General features: G+C 42.0%; 1 protein-coding gene across 1 annotated transcript in view; it reads left to right on the top strand.

Moving 5' to 3' along the window:
- Positions 1 to 20,524, top strand: part of Dpy19l1 (dpy-19 like C-mannosyltransferase 1) — a 97,222-nt gene that overhangs the window by 37,733 nt on the left and 38,965 nt on the right. Inside the window, exons 7-9 of the mRNA XM_059267531.1 lie at positions 3,890 to 3,947; positions 14,706 to 14,797; positions 18,665 to 18,764. Coding sequence (XP_059123514.1) covers positions 3,890 to 3,947; positions 14,706 to 14,797; positions 18,665 to 18,764 — 250 coding nt within the window. The remainder of the gene's footprint in view (positions 1 to 3,889; positions 3,948 to 14,705; positions 14,798 to 18,664; positions 18,765 to 20,524) is intronic.

Here is a 20,524-nt window from a genome sequence, read left to right as displayed (position 1 = left end):
AACAAAAACCCATTAAAATTTGATAATTGATTCCAATTATCAAGGAGTAAGAAAGATTATAGAATTATTAAATTTTAAAACTATGAAGTATTTTTAATGGGTTTTTAAAATTTTAAGCTTTAATGCCCCTCTTTACTTTTCTGTCTAAGATCATCGAGGCTCAAAGGGTAAATAAAGAGGCTAGGTAGATGTCAGCTGGTAAAGCTTGCACAGAATGCTGATCTGAGTTCAGATCACTGGTGGCTATGTAAAGGCCAGGTACTGCAGAAGCACACATCTGTGATCCCCAGTGCAGGGGAGGCAGGGGTGATGGAGGGTGCCTGGAGCTCACTGACCAGCAGGTTTGACAAGCTTCAGGGTCATGGAGAGACCCTCTGTCTCAAAAAAAAAAAAGTTGGAGAGTCACAGAAGAAAAACCCAGTGTTGACCTCTGGTTGCCACACACATATGTACACATGTGGACACACACTGTGTACATATACATAGACACATACATACACGTAGACCACATACACAAAAAGATGAGTGAAATCTATGAGTGTTCATGACTGATGTTCAGGATCTTAGCATGTTTTATAAATTTGCACAGCAGTGGCCTTCATGCTTTCTGACAGTTGGTGATATTACAGAAGAGTTTTTTTTTATTACTCAGGAATGCTGAAATATCAACTATAATGGAGAAAAATTTAAACAATTTTAAATATTCTGATTACCACACCTTTTCTTTTTTATCAAAGTAAAATCTTTGTGGCAGCCTCCAGGCTCAGAATGGTAGTTTAGTGTAAGGGATATTAATTTTGACTATTTGCAAGTCACATCATTAAACAGTGTTCCCAAGTCAGACTATTCCTTACAGACAGGCAGGCTGTACTCCAGCTCACAGCTTTGTAGGTTGTGAAAGTGGGTCAGAAAACCTGTCTCCCTGGATAGTTAGGCACAGAAGACAGATGGTGCCAGACTGGAACCTGTGCTGTGTGGATTGGTGAAGTGGGGGGTGTTCTTTGGAGATTGTCCAGTCATGGAGCCTCACAGGCTGGTGGCAGCCGAGTGAGGATGGACAGCTAAGGCAGCGCAAGCCTGAGATTTGTTCAGGCTTTGCACCTCTTACATGTTCCATCTACCTCTTCTCTTTCATTAAGAAAAACTAAAGTTAGAAAAGTTTAGTTTGGGTTCTGTTTTGCTCAAGGGAAGTCTTAAAAAAGGTATTTTATATTAAGCTCTTAAAATGTTTTCTTTGTCTTATGTGTTTGACTATTCAGAGAATGAGTTGTCTCCAGAGCTCAGTGCTATAGGGGTGTAAGAAGTACCACATTCTCTGTTGGGTCAGAATGCTGTATTTTTTATGAAATTGAGCATTTTGGCTATCTACTTCAAATCTCTGGCATGTTTTCCTTGGCTTATGTGATCTGTCACATTCTGAAAGTGTGAAAACAACCACCATGGTTAGTAGAGTTCACCACATTCTCTGTGTTTATAGAAGGATTAAGTTTAGTACCTGACTGCTGTATTATGGGCTTATAATTTTTTTGAAGTAATATAATTAGAATTGAATAAATGGGGAGTGGCATATTTAGTGATTGAGCAGGCAGAATCACATGTATGTGTGTGTAATATATATGTATTTACATATATATGTGTATTTACATACACTTGAATTACTGAATTTACATACTGAATTGTGATGACATTGAATTTACTGAATTACTGGCACTGAATTTATGTACAACTTATGATGGACTGTTTATATATATGTATGTATACTATGGACTGTTTTATATATATATATATATATCACAAGTTGTATATAAATTCAGTGCCATTTTGATGGAAAACAACATTTGTGTGAAAAGGGGCCTGTTAGACTGTATTCTGTGCAGAGTAAGTTGCTGGTAATCACCTAAGACAGTCTCTCTGTGTGACTGGGGTTGGGGAACTTTCCTTAGATGTATTAAAATAACCAGAATCTTACAGGATAAAAATGGTGCCGCGTGACAGAAAAGGATTACAGAATTAAATCAGTTAATTAGACTAGAAAAGACTCTAGCATTGCAGGAAATTACTGTATGAGAAAGGCTAGATTGCATTTCTCTGAGACAGGGAGATGTACTTGCTTGGTATTTTAGCATGAGTGGAGATTTCAAAGAAAATAGATTAGAGCTCTCCAGATGAAAGATCTAAATGGAAATCAATGGTACTAGAAGAAATTGTAGTTGTCTATCTATAAAATTTTGAAATAGGAAAAAAACTTTCCCAGACCAGGCATACAGTAGAGAAGAAATAGAATCATTGGCATACTTAGATACATCATATTCTTAAAGTTCTAGCTGAATACTCTATAAATTATGTCTAAGTAATTTGTGACATGTGACAGCCAAACATTTGATCCCCACAGTGTTTGAGTAGAGAAGCATGCAGTCATAGCGGATGGATCCACAAGGACAGTCACAGGCGGTTCATCCTGCAATCATAGAGGATGGATCTGCAAGGACCTTTACACAGCGTTTGAGTGGAGAAGCATGCAGTCATAGTAGAGGGATCCACAAGGACAGTCCCAGGCAGTTCATCATGCAGTCATAGTGGATGGATCTGCAAGGCAGTTACAGGCAGTTCATGGGAGAGAAGTGTGCATTTCACACTGAACCAGTACAGTGGTCTCCCATACAGACAGGGAGAGAAGTAAACATCAAAATAACAGTGTGGGAGCAGTCCACCTGTCTGAAGGTGGACTGGGGAGGAACTGATGTAGTGTTTACCAGCATGCTTCACACCTCAGTCTGTCTAGGGGAAGAGAAGCACAGGTATGTGCAGTCCCAAAATATAGGCATGGTACATAGCATGAGACTGAGAAACAGTTGCACGTCCATTCAAAAGTAGATGAAGAAATTGCGGCCGGGCGGTGGTGGTGCACGCCTTTAATCCCAGCACTCGGGAGGCAGAGCCAGGCGGATCTCTGTGAGTTTGAGGCCAGCCTGGGCTACCAAGTGAGTTCCAGGAAAGGCGCAAAGCTACACAGAGAAACCCTGTCTCGGAAAACCAAAAAAAAAAAAAAAAAAGAAATTGCAGTACTTTGGGACTGCAATATTTCACATTGATTTAAAAAGATGCCTTCGGTAACAAGTATTGATTATGAATAATCTTCATAATAAATTAGAAAAAGAACAAATGTCAGACAGATGAGGATGATACCCTCACACTAGAAATTGTTCACTTCTAGAGAATGGTTGGTTTGGAGGGAGAGAAGGGTGCAGTGCTGTCGTTTAACTTTCTTTCTAGAACTTTCTTTCTTTTCTTTTTTTTTTTTTTTCAAGACAGTTTCTTGTATAGTTTTGGAGCCTGTCCTGGATCTCGCTCTGTAGACCAGGCTGTCCTCAAACTCACAGAGATTCACCTGCTTCTGCCTCCCTAGTGCTGGGATTAAAGGCATGCGCCACCACTGCCTGGTAACTTTCTTAAATGATTTTGTTCAGTGATGTCTTTTTCTTTTCTTTTCTTTCCTTTTCTTTTCTTTTTCCTGAGTGTGCACATTTTGCTGGTGGCAAATGAGGTGGTCGTTTTTGTTTTTTTGAGACAGGACCTCATACTCTGGCCTTAAACTAAGCAGCCAAAGCTGCCATTGGACTCCCGCTCCTCCTGCCTGCCCCTCAGGTGCTGGAATCATAGATGTGTGTCACCTCACCCAGCTGACAAGTGTGTTTAAAAGAATGTGTTTTGCATTTTGACTAGCTAGAGTTTGGAAGCAGTCAGCTATTTTATGAATAAGCACAGAAGAGGTCTTTAGTGGCCAAAGCGGTCTGGTGGTGGAAGGTTATCATGGAACCATATTGTGAGGTTTTTCAGGATTGACCTACATTTCTGACTTCGAGTTGCATTTTCTTATCCTCTTCTGCAGTGGCAGCCGATTGGGAGGCCTGGTCACAGTGTTATGCTTCTTCTTCAATCACGGAGAGGTAGGTCGTCAGAAGGTACTTTCAGAATCACTCCTGAAATGCAAGCTTCTTCAAATTAATGTCTTTATGTTGAATCTGTAATAGTGTTCCTTAAGCATTTGATCTTTTTATTTTGACCCAAAATTTAAATGCTGGTGGTCTCTTAAGTGACAGGAGTCTCACTGATGTGAGCGAATGGTGAGCCTGGTTTTGAAGTTGGTGTCTCTTACGTTAAAGAACTTATGCACTTTTAAATATCCTATTCAGACTCTTTGCTAAACCTATACATTTGCAAGTCTTCAAGGCAGTCCAAAGGTAGCAACATTGTCAGGTACATAGTCAATGGATCCATGTTGCCTGGGTTCAAATCCCAGCTCTTCCATATAGCATCTATGCCACCTGAGCAAGTCAGTTAACCTGTCTCTGCATTCCCTTGCTTTGTAAATGGGATCATGGTGTTAGGCATCTCATGCAGTTATTGCATAAATCTGATGAGCTCATATGAGTAAAGTGCCTAGTACAGGCTTTAAAACATAAAGTGCCTTATACTTGTTAGCTCAGATTAGTAGTTTTATTCATTATTAATAGTTTTCAGATCAAATTCTAATAAATTCATATTTTCAATCAATTCCTACTTCTAAGTTAATCATACTTGTAAATGAATTTTTTAGTAATATGTCCATCCAGAATTCTCATGGAAATGTTTGTATTAGGGAGGAAAAGGATGTGTGAAATGTCTGCATCTTTTATGTTCATGCCGCAAGTGTCTGCAGGCTTTGGACGTATACTGGTTTAAAGAGTGAGGAATGGTACACAAACTGTAGTCAGAAATGGTCTGTTAGCCAATTGCTAATGGATTCTCACCTGATACGCACTCACTATTTAGAATTACAGAAACGCAAAGTGGAGTGGCCTTTGGTTAGAGCATGTGACACGTGAGTGCAGCAGCAGCAGCAATGCATTTGGTATAATGTGAGTTTGTGCCAAGGAAAGAGAAGGATTCGCCTCTTTCCTGACTGGATACTGCACATTGTAATAGCCTGGACTGTAGGATGTTTTGAAGCTGATTGTATGAGAATGATGTCCAAAATGGGAAATAACTGCTTAATAATGCAAGAAAGGAGCATTGTGTCTTAAGAGTAGGATGCTGGGGCACGGAGTTATTGAATATGTAGCTCCAGATGTGGTGAGAAAGGCACTGTTGTTGAGCACAGAGGGCCCTTGTGCCCCTCACGGTCCCTGAGCTATTAGTTCCTCTCCTTATGTTTTTCTTACAATCTTCATGCTCAAGTAGCAGAAACATTGTTTCTTACAATTTTCAATTTTAAAAGTAGAATTCAGATTAGTTGGTTTTTTTTTTTAGGTTGATGGATTTTTACTTTTGACATTTTTCAGCTGTTTAGTTTATTTAAAACATGCTTAGTTAGATATCATTTTCTTAGGAAAAGATACATGAAACAATTAAAATTACTTTTGTTTTATGGGAATGACCAATTAATTGTTATGTTTTCTTTAGCTATCTTAGGACAAAAATGTAACATTTTTATATGACATTAAAATTTAGAGCATACAGTACAGTTTTGATAAATATTGGTAAGAATGCAGGTAACTAAAAACTTACTATAATTTTGTGTGTCATATGGCTTCAGGTTATGACAGCTTTAGTCCCTGTTTTTTTCTAATCTTTTAAAACTGTTTCTAGCTGGGTGTCCCCCATTCATCTCAGCAGTCAAGGAGCAAGAAAGTGGATCTCTGGCGTTTGAGGCCAGCCTGGTCTATATAGAGAATTTTAGGCCAGCCAGGGCTATACAGTGAGATCTTGTCAAATAAATAAGTAAATTGTATGTTTTTAAAGTATCTAATTTTTATATTTCAGAAATCATCTACTCTGTTTATACCTATTCATGTATCTAGTCATTTTTGTAGAACCTTGCTCAGTGAAATTGCTATGGGCTTTTAATCAGTAGCTTTCTTTTAAAAATTAATTGTATTTGTTTATTCAGTGAGTGTGGGGGGTGCATATGGCATGGCATTCATATGAAGGTCATTGGAGAGCTCTCTGGCATCTGTTCCTCTCACCCTGTGTGTGCTCTGGGGATCAAATGTCGGCTGCCAGGGTTGGCAGCAGGAGCCTTTACCTGGGGAGCCATCTTGCTGTCCCAGTACTTTACTGTCTTAGAAGAGATATTTACTCACAGAGTGAGTTATTCACATACTGAAACATAGTCGTAGCTTGTTAGTTACTTTTAGGTTCTATTTTCAAGTTAGTTGTCTTAGTAGTGGATCTAAGATAGTATTTGGTATATTATAATTTTTTCCCCACAGATGATATGACAAAGAAAAATTTTGCCCTAACAGAGGAACTATAAAATGTATAGGTCAGAGGATGTTGCTCAAGAGTAGAGTGCTTGCCTAATATTCTCAAGGTACTGAGTGTGTTCCTGGCTTACCTAAAATAATGTGTAGCATGAATGGATTAGTACAGCTTTTAAAAAATAAATAGAAAATCCGGCAATCTGAAATGTGAAAATGGAGCATGGGGTTTTCAGCATCATGAGTGGCAGCACTGAGGGTCTGCATTCCAGGATAAGACAAGTAGACGAGTTTCTTCTTGTTGATTATGTCACCGTGGGAAGAAGCTACAACGAAAGCCAACCACGTGCTGCTTTTTTAATTTTTTTATTTATTTTTTATTTTATAATTTAATTTAATTTTACATATCAGCCACAGATTCCCCTGTCCTCCCTCCTCCCGCCGCACACACCCTCCCCCTCTTCCCCCAGCCCACTCCCCATTCCCATCTCCTCCAGGGCAAGGACTCCCCTGGGGATTCAGCTCAGCCTGGTAGATTCAGGAGGGAGGAGGGGACTGGACCTGCCACGCGCTGTTGTTTTAAATGTTTCCTTGTCATAAGACCAGAAATGTGTGCTGTAGGCTGATGCTGCAGCACACTACTGAAAAGAATGCCTGGGGACTGCTCAACCTTAGAGGGGACATACAGAGCCTATCCCATCCCCACAGCTCAGAGATCTTCCAGGAAGAGCGGGGAGAAGAACTGTAAGAGCCAGAGGTGCTGGATAGCATCAAGGAAACAGTGTTTGCAGCTGCTCCAGGGCAGGTGAACATGTGAACTCACACTGATTGTGACAGCATGTGTAAGCCTGTGTAAGCTTCAGCCAGACAAATCCCAGCGTAGAAGAGAGAAGATGGGCAAGAAATCCCAGCCCTAGCTGAGGAGCTACCAATGTTCCATAGCTTCTGGGAGAGGGAGAGGCAGGTTTTTATGTTGTGGTGCCCCGTAGACAGACCACATTCACTGGGCAGGCCCCACTCACTCCCCAACAGCCTGTATGGCACACACTGGACTTGACGGGGTGGGTGGGGAGGAGGGGAAGTGTGATTGTGGGAGGGACTAGAGAAGTAGGTGAAGATGTTAAACATACGTTGTGTGAAATTCTCAAAGAATTAATAATAAAAATGTTCTGTGAAACAAAAGATGAGCCGGGTGGCAGTGGCGCAAGCCTTTAGTCCCAGCACTCGGGAGGCAGAGGCAGGCGGATCTCTGTGAGTTCAAGGCCAGCCTGGTCTACAGAGGGAGGTCCAGGACAGGCTCCAAAGCTACACAGAGAAACCCTGTCTTGGAAAAACAAACCAACAAAAAAACCCAACAACAACAACAAAAAAGAAAACCAAAAGATGACGCAGCATCAGTCAGCAGAGGGGCAGAGTGGGTCAGGTTTACAGGGGAGTGGCACCCATGCTGAACAGATACAGTGGGAAAAACAGAAAGTTACAACTGCCCGGGTTGGCCTTCAGCTGGCAAGGTGGTTGTCACAGGTTGAATCTGGATTAATACCACAGAACGATCTGGCAGTAGGAAACCAAATCTCATTAGCTGGGAAGGAAAATGACAGAGAGAAGGAAGAGCACGTGAGGATGGAGAGTAAAGGAGCTCACAGTGTTCATCACAAATCCGCTAAAGGGAAAAAAGAAGTTGTTAAACTTACTTTGTCAGAAACCTTTATACATGAGAAGAGTTAGGGAGGAAAAAAATGGGGAGAGTACAAAAGAGTCCCTGTTCAGGGCTGGAGGAATAACTAAGGAGAGGATGTTGGCCTAGCACCTGCAAGGCTGTGGGTTCAGTTCCCAGCACCACAGAGAACCAAACAGAAATAACTAAGTACTGTATGTTCTTCATCCTGTGTACCTGTGTCTGTGTGCGTGTCTGTGTGTGTGTCTCTATGTCTGTGTCTCTGTGTGTGTGTCTGTGTTCATACCTGTGTCTGTGTGAGTATCTGTGTCTGTATGTGTACCTGTGTCTGTGTGCGTACCTGTGTCTGTGCCTGTGTATCTCTATGTCTGTGTCTCTGTGTGTCTGTGTCTGTGTCTGTGTTCATACCTGTGTCTGTGTGCCTGTGTATCTCTATGTCTGTGTCTCTTTGTGTGTGTCTGTGTTCATACCTGTGTCTGTGTGAGTATCTGTGTCTGTATGTGTACCTGTGTCTGTGTCTGTGTGAATACCTGTGTCTATGTGTATCTGTGTCTATGTGCATACCTGTGTCTGTGTGTAGGAATGTATGGATGCCTGCAGAGGCCAAAAGAGGACATTGGATCCCCTGGAGGTGGAGTTACATAGAGGCAGTTGTGAGAAGTCCACCATGGGTACTGGGAACTAAATTGTCCCATGTCAGAGAAGCAACTGCTTTTAACTGCTGAGCCATCCTACAGCCCTGCTTTAGGTTTTATCTGTTAGAAATTCCATGTGAGTGTGTAATAAAATATTTTAGCCTTTTCCATGAAGTAAAAATTACTGTGCATGATTAATGTTTTAGATAAAACATACTGTCATTTATGAATAGATTCACATATAAATTAAAAAAAGCCTTTAGAAAGTTTCAAAATTTCACTTTAGAAAAGCAAGTGAAGGCATATGAAAATATTGTCTTGTTGGCCATATCTGATTCACCCTTTAAACTACCCACAACATATTTCTTATTCATGTCAGTTTCTGAAATTTATTTATTTATCGTTGAGAACTTGAGTAATCTACATTATTCCCTTTCCCCTCACCCATTCATGTGGGTGTCCTTTTGTGTCCCCTCCCAAGTTCATGAATGATCTTTAAGTACATTGTTGTGTGCGTACGTGTGTGTGTGTGTGTGTGTGTGTGCGTGTGTGTGTGTGTGTGTGTGTGTTGAGTCCATTTAGCATTGTTTACATGTCTATGTGTCCAGGGATGACCATTGTCATTATACAGCCTATTTGGGTGCTCATCCCTGGCGGAAACTGACTGTTCCTATCTCAGCAGCTACTGGCCAGGTGCACTTTGTCTCTGGTGGCCCATGTGCAGTTTCCCTGTCCACAGTGATGTGTCACTTAGCTTGCCACTGTGCTTGTCCTATCTCGGGCAGCCACACTGTTGAGATTTTGTGGGTGCATTTCCCCTCTTATGTCTAGAGGAATTTCTGTCCACCGTTCCATAATTTTCCTTGAGTTTTAGGTGTAGGGATTGCATTGCGATGTGTCATTTGGGGTTGGGTACCTGCAGTCACTTAGTTCTGTGGGTCTCTGTGATAGTTCCCATCTGTTGTACAAAGAAGCTCTGTGAGGGGTGAAAGCTCCACTTGCCTGTTGGTATAAGGATAAGGCTGTAGAATAGTTAGAAATTTTAGGAAAATGGCAGTAGTAGGTTCTCTACTCAGGTCTGTGACCTTTCCAGCTATGGATAGTTAGCTCGGTTTATATTGCCAGGCATGAGTTCCTGCCTGTTGAGCAGGTCAAGTTTAATTAGGTAGCTACTGTTTATACCCAAGATGAAAGTGCCACTAATGCACCATTGTGGATATCTTTCCAGCCCAGTCTTTGCTGTGGTTCACAGACTATCACTGGGTAGGACTTCTGATGGCTTCTCTTCCTTGGCAGCTTACATAGACCTTCTGATACCATGAGAGCCAGTCCTCAGTGAGGAGGCTTGGAGTCCTCTTGCATCACAGTTCCTCCAGATCTTAGGCCAAAAGTGTGTGGTGTCTTCAGCAATAGGGTCTTAACGTTCAAGATCTGGAAGGTGACCGAAGGCCATGGAAATAATAATCCATATTGGTTTTGGAGGATCTTGTATTCCTCAGACCAATAACTTGAGGGGACATTTCCTGTGCCTGGGACTGGAGTTTTTATTAGGTATTGGAGGTAGCACCATCACCCCATGTAGTGTAAGTCCGTTAAACACACATATACACATGTATACACACATATATTAAGTTAGCTTATAAAATGTTTCCCTATGGCTTTCCCAGATACCTTTAGCGTCCTCTCTCCTTCTCTCTGTCCTATGTTACTATTATGTTCCCATCACTTCCTTTGTAGCACCTGCTTCCTACGGTCCCCATCTCTAGAGCTTGTTCCTTGCCTCTTTGCATCCTTGAGTTTCTAAAATTTGGAGCTAGGACCCACAGATGTGAGAGAACATTCAGTCTCTCTGGTCTGGGTGACCTCACTCAGTGCAGTATTTCTAGTTCTATCCATTTGCCTGCAAATTTCATGATTTCATTTTCTTTGCAACCAAATAGAATTCCATTGTGCATATGTACCATACTTTTATTATTCATTCATCAGCTGAAGGACATTTAGGTTGTTTCCATTTCCTGGCTATTTTGACTAGAGCAGCAAAGGACTTGGGTGAGCAAGTATCCCTGGAGTAGGAGATAGAGTCTCTTAGATGTTGTTAACTGGACTGTGATTAAAATATAAATCCTCGTGATACTAATTACTTGTTGACATAAATATTTTGCTTATGTAAGATTTGGAAAACAATTCTTAGGACACTGAAAACAATTTTGATAATCTTCATAATATTCTTTCATGGTGGGAAGTTATAATATCCCACTATGTATTAAATGGAATCACTAAAGATTTAGTAGCTCATGATTACTAAACAGGGAGATTTATTTACTTTCAGTGTATGTTTTTTAACTGGAAACAGTAATTATATGGTCTATGTATACATTGTACATTTAGTCAAAATAATTACCAACTCTTATGATTAAAGGTATTAAAGTACTCTTGGAGCCATTTTGAGATACATAGTGTGTTGTTCGCTGTGGTTACAGCGGTACAGCAGACCACCGACCTCTTCTAAGTATGGCTTTGTGCCTTTGATTTGCATTTTCCCTTTCCCACACACCTGTCTCCTTCCTACCCCAGCCCTAGGAGGCACCAGGTCTTTCTTCATTTCTCTGAGAATATTTTGATTTCTTATATAAGTAAGATCATGTTTACCTTCATTTTTATTTACCAATTTTTTTTTTTACATTTCTTTTAAAGTTTTCATTAGTGTGTGTGTTCATGTTCATAACGCATATACCACATATGAAAGTCCAGACAACTTGCAGGAGTTGGCTTTCCCCTTCTCCATGTGGGTCTTGGGCGTTGATGTCAGGCCATGAGCTCAGGATCGGGCATCCTTTACCTGATGAGCCAGCTCACTAGCTCTTCATTTACCAGTTTGCATGTTTGCTTTCTCTTACTGTTATGTACACACCTTACCCTGACAGGCATTTTCCTGCTCCATTTGGATATGAGATGCAGGCCTGATGGCATCTTGCCATAAATACCTTGATATATATTGCCTAAAAGCTGCTACATATCATGACTGACGTATGTTGCCTAAGAGCTACATTATCATGACTCATACTTAAGAAATTCAGTGATAATATATTATAATCCACAGTCAACTTCCCACAATTATCCCAGTCAGTTCCTTTATGCTCTTGGTTTGGATGCAGAGTTTAAGACCACACATGACTTTTAGTTGCCATTTGATGTAGAGTGCTTCTTCTAATACAGTTCTTCTGTCTGTTCAAATGAATGGGCATTCTTTCAAGAATTCACACATACTGTTTTGTGAAGGCTCCATGATTTGGATTTGTCTGTTTCCTCGCTATTGGGTCCCGATTAGACAATTTTTGAAGACTATAGCAGATACATCATTTTTATTGCAATACATTGAGAGGCTTGTGAGACCAATTTGCTACATTATTGGATTTCTTCAAGCAGTCCCATGATTCAGGTGGTGGAAGTCAGTTTATCTGTTGGAAAAATACTCTTGTTCCTTTTTGCAACAGTAAGCTATGTGGGTCTTGATGCTTTGAGATAAAGAATGTCTCGTTTCCTTAAAGTGTCTTACCAAATGCTCACATCCATTGATATCACCGCCTGAGTCATTTACGCTGTTGACCATTGACAGTTTCCTAATTCTCTTATTTTATCTGTGATTAATAATTGGTGCTCTATAAAGACATATCTTTTCTTTTTTTACTGTTACTATATATGTGGGTTCTTTTTATATGTAGGGTTCTATAACCTGTCATCATAATTCTTGATGTTCAAATCATTACAGATTCAATGATAACCTTGACTTTAGATGTTATATGATTTACATATATTAATATCCCATTCGGTAACTGTTAAGCTGAGCAGATTTTACATATGTACCCAATTATGTAGCCACTCTCTAGACCAGTGGTTCTTAACCTTCCCAATGCTGCAACCCTTTAATACAGTTCCTCATGTTGTGGTGACCCCCAACCATAAAATTATTTTTGCTGTTACCTCATAACTGTAATTTTGCTACTGTTAGGAATCAGATATGTAAATATCTGATATGTTACCCCAAGTGGTAATGACCCACAGGTTGAGAATAGCTTCTCTAGCAATATACAGATAGTTTTAGCCCTCAGCAGGCATTCCCCTGACTCTGTCAAATCTATCCTCCTAACTTCCTCCAAGGGGAACCCCTGTCTCTGTCATTATTGAAGGTTTGGTACTTTAGAGACTTTACAGAAATGGGTTCCTACTTTCTTTTTGAAATAGTGTTCTTTAAAAATACCTTACATGTATATGGTATATCTTAGTCATATCTACCTGACCTCCAGTTTCCTCTAGAATCTTCCAGCACATCTTCCTTCCTATTTCATGCTTTCTTTTTAATTATTATTGTTTTGTTTTAGTCCACTGAATCCAGTCAGAGCTTCCCACAAGTACATGGGGGTGGGACAACCCACTGGGACATTGGCCACCTAGCACCCTCCAGAAAGGCGACTTTCCTTCCCCCAGCAGCCATCAGCAGGCCGGGGCTGGCTCCTCAGCCAGGTGTGGGGCCTTGGGAGCCCCTCCCACACCCCTGCTGGGATCTGTGACTGGGTTGTGCAGGTAGCCTTAGCTGCTATGGCTTCCTGTGTCCAGTAGCTAAGTCCCGTCCAGAAAGCTGTTGCTTAGCACTCTCCAGTCCTCTAGCTCTTGTACTCTATGCTCCTCTACATGATGCTCCCTGGGCCTCAGAGGTTGGGATGAGTTGATTTAGATGCCCCATAAACAACTGAGTGCTCATAGTCTCTTACTCTCAGCAGTTTGAACAATTATGAGTCTGAACTAACCATTACCCACCACAATAAGAAGCTTCTTCTGCCAGACTTGAGCATAGCACAGATTTGTGGATGTGAACATACATATTTATAAGGAAGTTTGATAGGACGAGCATTTAGTTTCTATCTTAGGCCCGTGACTTCTGAAGCCATCAGGTCTGGTTTTGTTTATAGCACCTAATGGTTGGTTAATCCCGTGGTGGTCATGCCACTATTGCAGCAGTGGGCACACTTGGTCCTTGCTGGCATGCAGGTGTTGGTATTGCAGCGTACAGGTTCAGCACTGGGTAAAGCTAACTTCTGGCTCACCATGCATCTGGAACTTTCCATTTGAACCTGGTGGGCTCACCAGGGTTACACAGCTAAAGACATTGACTGACCTTTTCCCAGGACTCTCTAGTGCAACAGAGAGAAGGGCCCCTGAGCCCCTCCTGGATTCATGATTGGTTATTGACGGGCCAGTTTTGTTCAGGCAGGGCGGGCAGCCATAGTTGCCATGGCCATGCCATGCACAGAAGAGAACTTTTCAGTCTTTATCCTTGTCTTGTGGCTCTTAAGTTTTTTTCCGCACTATCTTCCAAGATGTTCTCTGAGCCCTAGCAGAGGTGAGATAAATGTCCTTTTTAGGGCTGAGCAGTCAATTGCAACTTTATGGCAGCCATGTATCTACATTCATTGCTGTTCATTGCATAGAGAAGCTTCTCTGGAAAGGGCTGGGGGGCATTTCACTTCTTTTGATATGTTCCTTCAGTCTTTGAACACTTCGTGGTACAGACGCTGCCTCAGGATAATCTTGTCCCAAGCTACAAAACCAACTATTTTCACAGACTCTCGTATCCTATTGGGGAAATGGTATTTAGAGATCACAGTTTGCACCGGAAGCGCTTGCATCCCTCCCAGCACTGAGCATGTCTCTCAGAACAGTCTTACTCCTCTAGCTGTTTGGAAACATAGCTTGGATTGTTGTAACCAATACTGACCCATTGTGGCCATTCTACTCTAAGGTATATCTCTAAAGGAGATAAAACCTTTATCAAAAGTTACCCATACTCACGTGTTCACTACAGCACTAGTCACAACACCCGAGATACAGGATCAACAACAAATGTTTATTGATGGACAGAAGAATAAGGATGATATGATATTCATGTACACTATACATCTGGAACCTCGTGTGCCTTTTCCACAGCAGTACCTCTCATGACCCAGTGTTTCTGTCCAGAGAAAACCCAGCAGCCTGTTTTCAATGTGCCATTTGAAGTTCATGTGGGAAAGACTTGGTGTGTGTTGATAGCACCCTTGCCTTGTACCCACTTGGTACCTGGAGCAGGTGTCTTCTCTGACCTGTTTTTTTTTTCAGTGCACCCGAGTGATGTGGACGCCTCCTCTCCGGGAAAGCTTCTCATACCCGTTCCTTGTGCTTCAGATGTTGCTGGTGACTCACATTCTCAGGTAACTTTCACTGATTCTTCTGCTGGGGGTTTATTTTCCCTTAAGTAACTTAAATTAGCGGCTCGTAAGTTTTGTTTGAAAAGATGCCTTGTTTCCTTAATAAAAATTAACATAGTAAACTAAGGTGATCTTGTTATATTGAATTAATAAAGATAATTTTAAAGTATTTTTTTTAAATTAACTTTAAAGACTACTTAGTACCAAAGAGCTTTCCTTAGCCTACCCTCTGGTCCTCTTTTTCTTTGGGTTCCATGGCAACTGCTCAAGATGAGTAAATCCACTTTTACTTCTACCTCTCCGTGTATTTCCTAGTCTTTCTCTTTTACCATGTGGACTGCCAGCGGAAGGAGAGGCTGGCCAGGCTGAGCCTCATCCTATAGGACTCAGACCTTTGGAACAAGAAGATCCATAGAATCATCGTTTAACATCCATTAACACATGGAGTTTGTCCTGAAACTCGTTTAGAGTATGGGTGTAAGATAGTAGTGGCAGAAGGAAACAGCCTACATAGACCGAAGGTATGCTAGGAGAATTCCCGTTAGAAATCCAGGAGTGACTTAGACTTTGTTCAGAGACCAGACAGCTTTAAACACCACTGAGAAAGTAAGAGCAGCTTCTCTTTCAGTGGACACATGCTAAGTGTAGATATGCATCGCCTTGATCCAGAGTGTAAACATAGAGTAGGGTCTGTGAGAGACAGAGGTCCGAGCCTGTGAAAGTTCGAAGCTGTCTTGGTCTGAGAACTCCCCTCAGTGGTCTGCTGAATTTGGAAGAATGGCGGTGAAGTTTGCTGCAGGAAACCCTTTGGGCACTTGCCTCTGTAACGTACTTAGAAGACAGGGCCTGTACACAGCCTCCTGTGTCACATGTAGTCTCATCAGACAGACCTTTCACAGGTCCAGTGGGTGGTGGCTTTTATATTGTGAGCTTTTAGAAGTCCACGCACCTCCAGCATTCCACTAAGTCCACGATTATTGTAGGTTTTGGTGTTTCTTTAGTACCTCCAAATGAGGTTCGGCTCTGTCCACTTGCTTCTGGGACTGAGAAAGGACTTGCGTTCACTCTGGAGGAAGTGCTACACTGCAAACCTATCTCCAGCTCACCTGTAGAAGCCATTTCCACATCCACATGGCCATTCTTGACTTTTCCCTCCTGTGTGTAGAGACATTAGGCTGCTCAGGAGTGTCTGGTTACTTCCCCTTTTTCTGCTTCTGTTAAGTCTGATGAGGACAAGCCTCTGATTCTTCTCCCTCCCTCCCTCACCTGAGCTGTGGATCGGTGGCAGCTGAGAGAATGAATGAGTGTAGATTGGTGCTTACAACCTTCTGTGTGGGGCAGAGGCCCCAAGCTGCAGGTTCTGACAGGGCTGTACCCTTCCTGGGGCCTTTCAGAGAGAATCAGTTTCCCTGATCTCCTAGCTCTTCTTTGTATATTGGCTCCTTTTAAATCATGAAAGCCAGCAATGGAGACTGGGCTCTTCCTTCCCCACATTCACTCTGCCCTTCTCTGCTGCCCTCTACCTCCAAGAACCTTGGTGCTTACACAGGGCTCACCTGGATAGCCAGCATCCTCTCCCTGTCCTTAGGTTGGGAGATTAGAAATCTTAACTCCACGTGCGTGTCTGCTTCCCCTCTGCCATGTCCTGTAACATCCTCTCATGCTCAAGGATTCAGACACATTCTGCCCAGGGCTGCTCCTGTTGCAGTGGCCTGCTTTCTCTGTGGGTTACTCTCTGAGTTCTCATCAAGGTTCTTCTGTGGCATTCGCTCCCCACCACCTTTTTCTCCTGCCTCTTTAATAGTAGGAATACTTTAGAAATGAAGTTAGCAATAGGTTTTATTTTAGCAAATTGGTTTATACAGTTCAGAGTTTTAAGTCTTTTTGAGCATCCAGGTTTACAGAACTCACCCCCAGTGCCACATTGTTCGTTTTTTTTCTCAGTTGTTCTTAGTAATGTTTATGTTTTCATTTCTGCTGTCCAGAGTTAGTGGTGTATCGATCACTGCCAGCTGGAATTCCTTTGGTTTCTTTTGGTTCTTATCTTCTCTTGAGTGCATTCTGTACCCAGCTGCCAGATTAGTGCTACATTCTATCCCTAAATCCATAATTTCCCTTGTTACCTATAGAATGAAAATCGAGCCTCGCATTCAAAAGCAGTAGAAAAACGCTTTATTTTACAGAGTGGTATTTGTGTCCCTCGACTGTGATCTATTGTATTAGAAGTGAGTGTTCACTGGGGTCCAGCACGTGCGTATGCACAGGAAGCACATGGGGGAAGCAGAAGCTTCACAGACCAGAGCCCTGTTCTGCAGGGTGTTGCAGATATTGTCTGTTTTTTCTACTTCATCAAAAGTGCTGGCTTCCATCTTGTTACTTGATTGTAAAGGTTGTCTGGAGTTTAAGAATCCTTGGGTTACCTCCTCAGGAAGGCACCAATGGTGGTGTCCCCGCACTGCCTACTTCTCACCCCAGGGTGTTAGTCTGCACACTCTACTGTGAAGACGATGGCAGACTTGGGGCTTGCCATCGGCTCATACGTGGGAGTAAAGGCTGTGTCTGAAAGTCTCCTGAGGTTCTAGATGGTAATGGCGGCTTCAGAGCAGCCCCCTCCCTTTGCTGCTGCTTCTCTTTCCCAAGGTGCAGCTGCAGAAGACTGGCTTTTATGCTACTTCTCCTCACCCACCCTTCCCCAGCATCCCATCCCTGCAGTGTTGGTCCACACACTGCTCAGCTCCCCATCACCCACCCTTCCCCAGCATCCCATCCCTGCAGTGTTGGTCCACACACTGCTCAGCTCCCCATCACCCACCCTTCCCCAGCATCCCATCCCTGCAGTGTTGGTCCACACACTGCTCAGCTCCCCATCACCCACCCTTCCCCAGCATCCCATCCCTGCAGTGTTGGTCTACACACTGCTCAGCTCCCCATCACCCACCTTTCCCCAGCATCCCATCCCTGCAGTGTTGGTCTACACACTGCTCAGCTCCCCATCACCCACCCTTCCCCAGCATCCCATCCCTGCAGTGTTGGTCTACACACTGCTCAGCTCCCCATCACCCACTCTTCCCCAGCATCCCATCCCTGCAGTGTTGGTCTACACACTGCTCAGCTCCCCATCACCCACTCTTCCCCAGCATCCCATCCCTGCAGTGTTGGTCCACACACTGCTCAGCTCCCCATCACCCACCCTTCCCCAGCATCCCATCTCTGCAGTGTTGGTCCACACACTGCTCTGTTCCCTATCACTCACTCTTTCCCAGCATCCCATCCCTGCAGTGTTGGTCCACACACTGCTCAGCTCCCCATCACCCACTCTTCCCCAGCATCCCATCCCTGCAGTGTTGGTCTACACACTGCTCAGCTCCCCATCACCCACTCTTCCCCAGCATCCCATCCCTGTAGTGTTGGTCTACACACTGCTCAGCTCCCCATCACCCACTCTTCCCCAGCATCCCATCCCTGTAGTGTTGGTCTACACACTGCTCAGCTCATAGAAAATGCCACTTTTGTCATTTCTCCTAGACACTCCCTTCCTTCTCCAACTAATGAATCTGTTGACTTACATTTTATGAAGTCTTATTATAAATTCACTAAAATATAATATGAAAAAGAAAGTAATGACTGTATTCACCTGGCCTCCCTCCCTTTATTTGGCAGGGCTTTGTGGTTTTGCAGTAATAATAGATATTTACTTTTTATAGAAAATTATTATAATTGAGAATCAGAAGGTATAATTTCCAACCCACTGGTTCATCTTGTGTGCAGATTATGTGAACCCCAGATCATGTTCGAGATTCTAATTGGCAGCAGTTTAGAGCTATGCTGGACTGTGTTGTAGTTAAACCTCCTGATATTTATCTTTTCAAGGGCTACAAAACTTTACAGAGGGAGCTTGATTGCACTCTGCGTTTCCAATGTCTTCTTCATGCTTCCTTGGCAGTTTGCCCAGTTCGTGCTTCTTACTCAGGTAAGGTAGGAACATTTTTAAACTGGAGTCTTTGAGCTTGGTGCTTCTGATTTTTGTGAGCTCATCTGTATGAAATTGTAACCAAGATTAATTTTTTATTTTTATATTTTGAGAATTACATCTATGAGTACTGTACTAACTTCATTCCCCTACTCTTCCATCCAACTGCTCCATGTCTGCCTTTCAGATTCATGCTCTTTTGTTTTTTTGTTGATGATATATATATATATATATGTATATATAAATATATTGTATATAAATTATATATATTTTTGAATATATGTATATATATAAATTTATAAATACAACCTGCATTACTGATGTATACATGTACTTAGTGCTGACTGTCCATCTGTCTTCATCCCTGGAGCAGACCGATTCCTCCTGTTTCATGAGTCTTAAGTTGTAAGATTTTTCTCATTCATTCTTTTAAAGAAAATTCATAAAGAGTATGAATCTTCATGAGATTTATTTATTATATTACTTACTAGTAAAATTCAAGTTTATTAGAATGCTTATCTTGTTATTCCATAATTGTTAGAGTGCTGGAAAGAAAACTAATGGTGTGCCCGAAGTACTTCTTTTGAGTAAAATGTGTTTCTTCTATGATTAGTCTGAAGTATTTCACTAATATTCATGCTTGTATATCATTTATTTGGATCAAATCCACCCCCATCCCCTTCCCTTGGATTCCTCTCCTCTCCTCTCTGCTACCACTGTCCCCTCCCAACTTAAGTGCTTGCACACTCACATGCCCCCCTCTCCTGCACTCTGCCCATCTCCCCAACTGAGTGCATTTGGTTCTGTCTGTATGTACATGAGTGTGCAATCATCATCTCAGGGCCCCAAATCCCTGAAGACAGCTGACTGCCGCTAGTCATCAATTGCCAGTAGATCTTCAAATAGGGGTGGGACCTCCAGAACCCTTCTCAATCCATTGTGGGATTTTTGTTGGCTCTCTTAAATCCTTACATGCAGAATCAGTATACATGGGATAAGAGAATGAACAGGCAATAAGTTCCTGTTTTATGTGGCTCCCTGTAACAGTCCACAATTTATCATCTTCCTATGTATTCCCGCTTCTGTCTTTTGGGTTTATAAAGCAAAGTAGCCCTCTGAGAGAGGAGGGTTTTTTAGGCTTGGGTTTTTTCATACTTACTATTTATGAAATTATGCTTGCCTTACTTACATAACACTGTTGGAGGGATGCTTTTAAATATTCAGATGCCTTGCCTCAGAAATAAAGGCATATCTGGATTTGAGTTTTAACTATTTACTATTTTCTTAGACAAAACAAAAGAAATAATCAAATACCCCAGAAATACAAAAACAGTAAAAACAAAAACTAACTTTTCTTTGTTCCAGATACATCGTTTTGAAACATAGGGAATGGAAGTCCCTACTCTCCTAGGTCGGTTTAGCATCAGATAGTAGTGTGTTTAAGTACTCAGCCAGATGTCAGTGAGGTCAGCTATTTTGATTGCTTTTATTTTTTGAGGCAGAATCTCGGTGACCACAAAGTGATGATGCTCTAGCTTCAACCTCCTGGTTGCTGGGTTCCCAGCTGCTCCTTCCAATGGCCCTCTTAATTACTCTTTTTATTATTTAAAAAACAAAAAGTAGGTTGGGTTTTATGTACATCATCTTTGATCTGATCTTTGAGACTTTTTTTTCTTTAGTTTGATTCTACTTAAATTCATTTTATGGGCTGAGTTATCTTTGGAATCCCAAGATTGAACTTGTAAGTGATCTGTGTGTGG

The sequence above is a fragment of the Peromyscus eremicus genome, chromosome 7 (genome assembly GCF_949786415.1).
Source record: "Peromyscus eremicus chromosome 7, PerEre_H2_v1, whole genome shotgun sequence".
Classification (NCBI taxonomy): Eukaryota; Metazoa; Chordata; class Mammalia; order Rodentia; family Cricetidae; genus Peromyscus; species Peromyscus eremicus.
The sequence above is the reverse complement of the archived record's forward strand: the minus strand, read 5'-3'. Positions and strand labels throughout refer to the sequence as shown.